The 10,545-nt window shown below is 34.2% G+C and overlaps 1 protein-coding gene across 1 annotated transcript; it reads right to left on the bottom strand.

Moving 5' to 3' along the window:
* Window positions 1–8,221: 8,221 nt before the first annotated feature.
* On the bottom strand, window positions 8,222–10,344 carry LOC18105741 (glycine-rich RNA-binding protein 3, mitochondrial). Its single transcript, XM_006374337.3, has 5 exons — window positions 10,178–10,344; window positions 9,560–9,703; window positions 9,399–9,467; window positions 9,093–9,199; window positions 8,222–8,822 (listed from the first exon to the last, which is right to left on the bottom strand). Exons 2-5 carry the CDS (start codon window positions 9,693–9,695, stop codon window positions 8,409–8,411), a joined length of 726 nt encoding a protein of 241 aa, XP_006374399.3. The 5' UTR covers window positions 9,696–9,703; window positions 10,178–10,344; the 3' UTR covers window positions 8,222–8,408.
* Between the last annotated feature and the right edge of the window lie 201 nt (window positions 10,345–10,545).

The following is a 10,545-nucleotide window of genomic DNA, read 5'->3' as shown; positions in this document are numbered from 1 at the left end:
CCGATAATGAAGCTCTGTCAAGTAGGTGGCAATACCTACTAAGTGGCAATACCTACTAAGAGATCTTAGTTTCAACAAGTAACAGGATTGCCCATCAAAACAATATAGTACAAGAGTTGAAATAAAGAAAATAGTAAAACAAAAAATTTCAATAAAAAAAGAATAAGTAATGCTTGCACGTGCTAGTCTAAGTATTGGTAATCAAACATTTGTTGTGTAATATTTTCTCCAATAAAACAAATTTTACGATGTCGGCTAGATAATGTAAAAGAAAATAGAGGAATAGTGAGATATATTATAGTGATAAACTAGATCGGTGATCATGTTACACTACGGGTTAAATTATTATTATTTTTTAATGTAAAATAATATTTAAGTGTTGCAAATGTTTTTTTAATAAAAATAAATAAATCATGTAGGGATTAATTCGATATGATTCAATCAACTTGACGGGTCAAAAACAATTCAAACGACCACTAAAAAAATAGTTTGACTAAAAATAAGATAAAAATTTTTAAAAACAAATATTGAGACAAACATATTGAATTGCCCTAGGTCTACTTGGGTTAATTTGCCAAATTCATGACATAGGATATGAGACTATGATAATCTTATATAAAACAAATTAAAATAAATTATGAAACTCAATTCACAATCAACCTAATATCAAATGATGAAATTAAAAAGAAATCAATTAAAAATATTATAAAAAAATTACTTGAATTAATTTGTCAAATCTACGATCTTAGTCATGAGACCAATATAACCCTATAAAAATAAATTATAAAATTATAAAACTTAATTTCTAATTAACTCAATGTTGAAAGATGAAACTGGAAAAATCAATTAAAAAAAGAACACAAAAAATAATCCGAGTCAACCCGAGTTAACATGCTAAACCCATGATTTGGATCATGATATTAGGATAACCTCATAGAAATCAAACCTAAAAATAACCTAGTTCAACTCAGGTTACCCTGTCAAACATGTGACTCGAGTCATGAGATTAAGATAAACCCTTATAGAGTATTCAAGACAAATTATGAAGTTCAATTTTCAATCAACTCAATGTTGAAGGATGAAATTGAGAAAAATCAATTAAAAGGGGATAAAAAATGAATCGAGTCAACTCGAGTTAACCAGCCAAATTCATTGCCTGAGTCAAGGTTGTTAAAAACGCATTTTTGACACGGCACGGAAAATGCAAAATAAACTCAGATCGTAAAAACGGATCGTAAAATCGTAATCGTAAGAATTTTAAAATATATTAAAAAAATAAAAATTCATGCTTCAAATAATCAATAATAACAGAAAATCAACAAAAATAACCTACTATCCATTCTTGATGATTAATTTCAGTAAATGCAAGCTTAATTGGTTGTCTGAACAAGGCTCCCCTGCTAGAGTAGAAAAGGCTCCCAAAAAAACTAAAGCAAAAGAAATTGGCAAGTTCTCAAAATGCTTTCTACTTATACCGCTGCAGCAGGTTAGTGAATGTTCTGCTTAACACATCAAGATAAAACACGATCCATCTAAGCAAGTTCAGTGAAGTTGAAAAAACTAAACAGAGAGAAACATGATTATATACTTACCGAGTTGGAAGATTTACAGGACCACGAAAATGCTTGCCAGCATTAGAGTATCTCCGTTTCTCATCATGAGCTACATCCCTCCCCACACCAAAGTCAAATCCATAACCAATCTCACATCCAGCACCCAATCCAATGCCAAATTGTAAACCAGGAATACCAGGACCAAACCCAACACCTGAATAATTGACCTTTTAAAACCTTAGTAAAACACAATATGATGATAATGATCATCATCATCACATATAAGATAAAAAGCAACACAAGTTGCAGCCATCAAATATAAATATTAAATGCAGTCAAATAGCTCAACTAAGACTCAAAAAAGAAAAAAAAAGGTTGATTGAGGGAATTGAAGTTTACTAAAGTAATTCTTTGTACAATTGATTTCCAACTTTAAAATCAAACAAACACAAGCCGTTTTGAAATCCTTCCAAAAACATCAAAAGAAGAGAACAAAAGCATTACTTTGCAACAAGAAAAATGGCTGACAAGTTTTATCTATTTCAAACATAACCAGCAAAAACCAAGACATCAAAGTCAGCTAGCAATGAAAGAAGGCTAAACACTTTCCTCATTCTAAAACGAGCAAAGAGAAAAACATAATAATCGTACCTTAGAGGAAATAAAGGACTGCAAAGGACTGCAAGGCAAATCATAGATTGCCTTAAGATATAAGACTGTATGTGGCAAGTTGCAGAGGATTACATGGCAACTGATTTCTTAATCTGACTGGCGATTTGGGGAAAGGGACTGGCGATTTGGGGAAGGGAAAAGGGGAAAGGAGAAGGGTGGAGTGTCGGGCGGGGGAATGGGGACTCATGGGGGAAAGGGGAGTGCGGCTGTTTTAATTTTAATGCAAAATCATGAAATCGGTCCGGCTTGAGCGATTTTAACGAGTCAGACCGATTTTACACGAGTTTGACCGATTTTACTGGTTTTCGAGTTTTTAACCCGATTTAACACGTTTTTGTATTTTGACTCGTAAAATCGTACGATTTTACGAGTCAAAACTCGTTTTTAATAACCTTGGCCTGAGTTATAAAATCAAGATAACCCCATAAAAAGTCAATCGAAGCAAATTATAATGCCTAATTTTCAATCAACCTGATGTTAAAGGATGAAATTAAAAAAAATAGATGAAAATGATTAAAAAAAATTAACTTGAGTCGACTCAGGTTACCCTGCCAAACATGTAACTCGGGTCATTAAACTAGAATAACCCCATATAAAATAAGTTGACATAAATTATAAACCACAATTCTAAATTAATCCATTGTTGAATAGTGAAATTGAAAAAAAAAATCTATCTAAATAAAGAACACAATAAAACCACTTAAGTCAACTCAGGTTAACCCACAAAACTCGTGATCCAAGTCGTGAAACCGAGATAACCTAATAAAAAATAAATTAAAATAAATCATGAAGTCTAATTCTTAATCAATCTGATGTTGAATAGTGAAATTAAAAAAAAATGCCCATTAAAAAAAAAGAGGGGAACTGAGTCAATCAGGTTAATATGTTGAACTTGCAACACGAGTCACGAGACTAGATAACCACATAGAAAGCAAATCACAACAAATAAAATAAATCAATCTCTAATAAACCAAATGGTGAACCAAAAGCACAAAGAAAAAACTATTGTAGTAAATAGTATTTTGTGAGGTGGTGTGTAGTAAAAACACCCCCTCTTAATTTTTACTAAATAGATAGTGTTGCGGGGCGACGTCAAATAGCACGCTAAGCCTCCTGAGAGGTATCAGGAAAAGAAATGATTTTGAGTATAATCATAAAATTATGATTATAAAATTCAAGAGTCGCCACCTAGTATTAAGGTTATTAGGAAACCTATGGTCTGCGAGAATCCGGGTAACAGACTGGTTCTGCAAGGGAAAGACGCATCACCCCTAGTGCACCCTACTTAAGGTAAGTTGTATTATTATTTTATTGTTATTCTAAGTCAAGTTTCTTTTTGTTAGTCTCGTCTAAGGTTCAAGGTAAATCTCTCTTCGTGAGGAAGTTTTTACATTATCAGGTTAAATCCTAATTATTCTAAAATCAAAATTTTAGCATCGAATTTATTTTGCATTTTGTATCTTTAATACCTGAGGGTGTACTCTACTATATAATTTTACATCCTGAATATTGAAGTCTACAGGTAAACTCTAACACTTTAAATATAAAGTGAACAAAATGATTGGTGAATGATTTTTTATATTTTAGTCAAACCCTAACGGATAATCATAAACTAGTTACGATATCCATCTTTGCATTTTCAAAACATGAGAAAGAAGTATTTTTGTTATTTTTATAAAAAGTATACTTAGAAACCTTTTAGGATTTGACTGTATGCATGAAAATCAAATATTTTTGTTTTTTTAAAGAGGAAATTAATTCAATTTTTTTTTAATTTTCAAAAAATTTTAAGAAAAGTTTCAGAGAAAACTAGGTATTTTAATACCGGATATGTATCTTACAGTGCAAATATACAACCTAATATTATGCAAAATTATTGGAAAAACATGCGAGAAAATCACAAATATTTTGAAATGAGCCTTGAAAATTTTTTGGAATTTTTTTGTTTTTTATTTAATATTATATAATTCTATATTATTATTAAATTAGGCTAGGCCGAAACATGTTCAGCCCGACCCAGTCAGGTTGGGCCGACATATGGACCAACATACCCTTTTTCTTATGTTTTTTCTTTTTGTGTGTTGGAATAGGTCTAGCCCCGGCTTGCATGGTTGCTGGCCCGGCCCAACAACCATCAGCAACCATCTTAATTAATTTAACCTCTACATGTAAAACAAATTCACGTTTTGTATACAGTGGTTATGGTTGCAGCAAAAAGGAAGGAAGGGATCACCTCATGTCAGGAAGTCTGGATGGTGGGCTGGGAGGCCAACGTGAGGCTAGTGGTGGCGTTGATAAAGGAATTTGTGGTTCATGTTGGCTGTGAGAGGAAGAAGGATAAGTTGGCATGGTGGTTCCTATTGTCGGCGAGGGGATGGATTTAAGGAGGTTATGTGGTAGTTGTTCATGGTGATTTCGGGGTTGTGGTGGCTAAAGAGGCGGTGGAGAGAGAGAAAAAAGAGAGAGAATTGACGGCGAAGAGAATAAAATATTGAGGGGAGGCTAGTTTTTTTTTTCAACTTTGCACTCGATTGTTTTCTCCTTAAGGCTATGAAATTCACCCGAATTTATAAGGTGTGGAAGATGAACATTTTGTCTTTAATGGTGTCAAATTGTGACCCTTGAGTCAACCCTGAAGGATCTCAACCGTTGGCTCAAAATGGTCATCGTGAACTGTTAAAGTTGCTGCAGAAGAGCTGGATGGGTTAGCCACTTTGGGGCAGTGCCACGGTCGTTGTGGCGTCAATCAGCCAACAAGAACTACGCTAGGGTGTAGTCAGATATCATGTCATTGTTTGCGTGCAAGTTTTATCAAATTTAGTGGAGAGATAAAGCATTAGATGCCTTAGAAAGAAGACCACTCGAGCAGCTTTTCTAGCAAAATGAAGAAGATGAATAGTCACTACATGACGCATTGTGTGGTCCTTTTTTTTTTACTGTTTTTCAAAACAGCGTCGTTTTAGGGATTTCAGATTTTAATTTAGGAATCTGGCCAAAGTTCAATTTGTTCCTCCATCTTTTAATTTCTTTCAATTGTATCCCTAATTGACCATAAACTTTTAATTTTATATAATTTTTCCCCTGCCAAACTTCAATGTCAACCCTAAATTTCAACACCTTTTTTCATTTTGATCCTTGATCTTGAATTTATACAATTTGACCCTCAATTGACTATTTAACTTTTAATTTTCTTCAATTTCACCCTTGATTTCAATAAATTGAGTCCCCATTATTCGACGCTTTTTGCAAAATGTTTCTTGGTTGCAAATACTTCAATTCAACTCTTAATTGGCCCCAAAACTTTGATCTTCTTGCAATTATACTCCTAACTTGAATCAATTAACTTGGTAAAAATTAAATTTGGTCTCTCAAATTTTAATTTTCTCAATTAAACTCAAATTGAGCTCCCAAACTTAATTTTTCACCAATTAAACCTTTAATAAAATTAATTTGACATATTTAAAGTATAATTAAGTCCTTACACCTAATTAAATTATTTAATTTGAACCATGATTAAATCAAATTGACCTAATAAAAATCTAATTATGTTCTTAGACTTATTTTTATGCGGATTCATCCAATAATCATGTAATTTGACCTTAAATTTACATTATCTGTCTAGTTTTGGATAAAATAATGTATAATTAAGAATGAATAATGTATAATTAAGCTCCCGATTTCATCCATCCAAAATTGCAGCTTTTTTTTTCTACATGTAAAATCTTCTAAGCTAGCTTTTGTCTACATATTAGTCTTTATTTATTTTTTTATTTTAAAAAAATAAAATTAAAAATTAACCCAGAAATTAATTATAACAGATAGCACGATTGCAAGTGCATTGCTACGTTTCCTGAGGCTCTGATTGGGCGAATATATTTGTGAAACATACGGCAAGAAAAACATATGCATACAAAAGCAAAGATAGAACTCCAGCAAATTGGAGTGAAAAGTAAAGGCAATTTATTTTAATATTTATCAAGAGAAACAAGTAAATGCAATGCGAAACAGCAACAGTGACAGTGATTCAGCTGCAGCAGCAGCAGTGAAGAAACATTACAAATACCAAGCCAATCTAGACCTAAAAGCTCTACGCTAACAAAAGAGGCGAGTGTCGAAGGGTGCTGGAAAGTTAAAGGAGATACATCGGCTGCGATTGGCAGGAAGTTTCTCCTTGAAATTGCAGATAGCAATCAGAAGCCCAGCTCCCCCCGAAATGCATTTGAAGTTGAAGAGCTACGATGGTTGAATTTTGGTTAAAAGTTGTACAGAAAAGTAGAGAAGAGTAGGAAGCAGTCGATAAACTGAAGAAAATCAACTCTCACCAGTGGGGATCTAACAGTAAAAAAAAAAAAAAACTAGAGACAATGGGCATCGATATAAAAGTAGGGTGGCTTTGAGTTACGCGTTGGGAAAGCATGCGGTTAAAAGAAAACAGCCTGCTGTAAAAATGAGAAACCCATAAAAGTGGTAAGAAAAGTGCCAGACACCAAAAGTCTGAAAAATTACAGAGAAGGCAACAAGGCAATGCCGAAGGCAGCAATGCCGAAGCCTGACACATCAATTCCAAGGAGAGAAAAACACAACAGAAGTATAGATCAAAGCAAGGGGGGGATTGTCTAAGGCAAATGAAGGCAAGCAACAATAAAGGCTAGTGAAATAAGAGTGATAATTTGCATGTATTGTCATTTAAATGGAATTTTAAGCATCAAGTGCCACCAAAAAGCACAGCAAGACAGCTAAGGTGGACTGAAATTCAAAAACTATGCTTGCGCGATTAAAAGGCTGTTGTTGTTTTAAGCACTACAACATTCATATCAAACACCAAGGAACCAAATAAGAAAAGCTAGCAGCCCTGCACAAACCAAGAAATATCCGTGGGAAAGCAGCTTGGTTCAAAGGGCCATTGGCTTGGTTAATGGAAGAAGGTAGGATCAAACATGAAACATGCATAAAAGAAAGCAAAACATAGCTGAAGAAAACCAGCTCCATCTGAAGAAATACGATCTGAAAATGATATAGCAAGCCTCAGGAAAAAACTTTAAAAAAATATAAGAAGAAGCAGCGCGAACCAATCAAATTTAGGAACGACAAAGCGAAAGCAACAACATGCAAGGGCTGAACAGCCCAGCCAGGTTGATACAGACAACATAAGCCCTTAAACCCTCTCAAAATTATTTTAGCTTTTACAAAACTGAGATTTTATATGTAATTATATGTGAAGTAGAATACAAAAAAACAAAAACTATATGGCAATTCACAAACCAAACAATTTTTGTACGGTTAAACAATTAACAAAAACTACCATAGTACCAAACACTACCAGACCTAAAATGTGTTCCATGCTCTCCATAATTTTAGGCTCCATACCACAATTTTAGGCTCCATTTTTTTAGCTCAATATACTATGATTTATATTTTCTTCTAATCACATTAATATATATATATATATGTATGTATGTATGTATATGTATATGTATATGTATATATATTATCAGCACATATAATAGTTTTATATAAATCCTACTGAAAACTCTTTCTGGAAACATTAATTAAAAAAAACTACATTTGATAACTTTTCTTAAACCGTGTTTAGCATTTTAATAGTTTTTATAGCTATAGTTCAAAAAAAGTAAGTTCGAGAAATCATTTTGAGATGGTTTTTTTAAAATAAATTTAAAAAGTTATATTTGGCTAATACTACTCTAGGATGGATTTTACATACAAAATAAATAAAAATCAAGTTATTTAGTTTTTTCAAAAAAAAAAATTAAAAACGTTATGTACAAGACCTTAGTTTTTTTTTTTTTTTTTGTGGTTATTCTCTATGATTAGAAAAAAAAGCGATATCTTTCAAGCAAAACCTACTCTAATATTAGTTTTACCCATCCCTCTGAAAAACCAGTAGCAAACAGAACCAACTTGAAGCAGACATAATTTTTCAGTCACCACTCACCAATACTGCTTATGAAGTTGCCAAATAATGATGAACAGCCGGAGAGAGAAACTGAAATTATTTTCTAATCAATTCTGTTTCTTAAAGAAAATACTTCAAAGTGATGCTCTTCACATATAACCAAGTCCGAAATAAGTGATATAACAAAGTTCAAAGAAGGGTAGGGAAGAGGAAAAAAAAATTTACTTTAATAAGCAACTTCAACAGCTTCCTCCAGAAACAGCATTATATCATACCCTTTTGGCAAAATCACCAGCATCATCATCTTCCTTGGAGTTTTTGTCCAACGCATCATCTAGGTTCAAACCATCACCACTACTCTCATTGGCACCAAACTGATTGCCGCCACCATAACCCAATCCAGCATTTCCATCATATCCACCATCAACACTGGTGTTGGTATAGCCATCGCTTCTGCCACCACCAGCAGCAGCACCATAATTCCCAGCACCACCGTCATAAGTGCTTTGACCAGCATAATTAGAGCCATATCCTCCACCAGTGCCGTATCCTCCACCGCCGCCGCCGTATCCTCCACCGCCGCCGCCGTATCCTCCACCACCATAGTTGCCATAATTATTGTTAAAGGTACGCTGAGGCCTTTCAGTTGCATAATTCACCCTAACACGGCGACCATGAAGATCCTGTGAGAAGCAAAATTCAAAACAAAATGATATGAACACTAAGATGAGGGGGATAGGTGATACAAGAGAAGAATGTAAGCTCTCTCAACTAAGTTAAATGACAGGGTGAGAGGCATTGAGAATTTGATGATCAGAGAAAAATTACAATGTAAGAGATTCTGCACTTCTCTCAGTTGAAAATTAATTTAGAGGAAATGCTAAACTAGTTCTGCACTTCTCATCTCCACTTCCAGCCACAGAAAAAAGACAAACAATAAAGTAGCAAATTACCTGTCCATCCATGGCCTGGATGGCACTAGAGGCCTCCTCACTGGAGGTGTAAGTAACGAATCCAAATCCTCTAGATCTGCCAGTATCACGATCCATAATGATTCTTGCTGCAACAAAAATAAAACAAATCAGCAATAAACCTAAACTGAAATTTGAAATGCCAGCACACATGTGAGGAAGGAAACCAAGGAAATAAACACACTAGCACAAACTGCACAGACACGGGTACACACACCCACAGGCAGACACCACATAATTTTTTCCTCTAAAACTGGGAAAAGTAATTTGGCAAACCAAATTACATACCTTCAACAACATTGCCATATTTATCAAAGGCCTCTTTCAGACCGTTGTCATCTGTCTGGAAAGAAATACCTGCAATGAGATGTGATAGGTTTCAGCACCAGCCATTAAACAGCAGGTCACCAAAACAAGAAGTGAAAAAAATAATAAAAGAAAAGAAGCACCTCCAATGAAAATTTTTGAGGATGACATGCATCTTAATGCTTGATAGATGGATGGTCTTGATGCAGAGATCTCAGAAGTGATCTGCCTATTAGCAGTCTGCCGTAACATATTTCCCAATTTAGTAAGAAACGCCATCGTACAACCTAAGTGAAACAAAACCTTAGTCAGGAACCAAAATAAACTAACCCCGTGAAATAATGAGAACAGGAGCTTTACATATGTTGTGAATGATTGATTGCCCAGCAAGAAGCGACAAAGCAAAATCAGCCAGAGATTTTTTTAAATAAAAAAAAATCAGTAAAAAATCAGTTGCTTCAGAAGTACTTAATTTGAACCAGAGAAACCTAGGTCCAGTAACAGCAATACGAACAAAACAATTTCAGTCTCGGTCTCTCCTTCAATCCTGATTAAGACCGCAGAGAAAAGGAAAAGACGAAGAAGATCCAATACATCTAAACATGAAAAGATAAAACTCATAAAGTTACAATCGTCTCTTTTCTTTTCTCATTCACACTTAACACAAATCAAATCAAAAGACGAGGTTAACAGCATACTTCAGTCTCAATCAATCAGAAACAAGTCCGATCACAGTAAGAAAACAAATAACTAGGGATTACCTTCTTATGTGTGGCTTCACTCCCTCTGGTTTTTGAAGGATTCGACTAAAACCCTATATTGGGAAGTGGGGTTTATGTAGGTAAATGTTGGAGGGTTATATTAAGTGAGAGAAGAGATCTTCACCGTTGGATTAGAAGCGTGACGGTAAGGCTCCGGATTCAGGCTTTCCACGTGTTCCTCTACGAGTGGGTTGTATTTTCTTATATGTTACAGGCCACTTAGCTTTGACTGAAGATTTCTATTTTTCAGGGTCGGAGATGCAAAATATCGTTACTATGTTAATCGATTATACATGCCCTTTCAAGTTAAAATTGGTCTAACAATCTAGGTGGTGGTACAATAATAAAAATTTAAGATCAAGAGGTTT

The sequence above is a fragment of the Populus trichocarpa genome, chromosome 15 (assembly GCF_000002775.5).
Source record: "Populus trichocarpa isolate Nisqually-1 chromosome 15, P.trichocarpa_v4.1, whole genome shotgun sequence".
NCBI classification, from domain to species: Eukaryota; Viridiplantae; Streptophyta; class Magnoliopsida; order Malpighiales; family Salicaceae; genus Populus; species Populus trichocarpa.
The sequence above is the reverse complement of the archived record's forward strand: the minus strand, read 5'-3'. Positions and strand labels throughout refer to the sequence as shown.

Coding starts and splice junctions, on each gene's coding strand:
- LOC18105741 (XM_006374337.3), bottom strand. CDS start 9,695: ATGGCGTTTCTTACTAAATTGGGAAATATGTTACGGCAGACTGCTAAT. Junction 9,200..9,398: donor ATATGGCAATGTTGTTGAAG/GTATGTAATTTG, acceptor TTTTTGTTGCAG/CAAGAATCATTATGGATCGT. Junction 8,823..9,092: donor TCCAGGCCATGGATGGACAG/GTAATTTGCTAC, acceptor TGCTTCTCACAG/GATCTTCATGGTCGCCGTGT.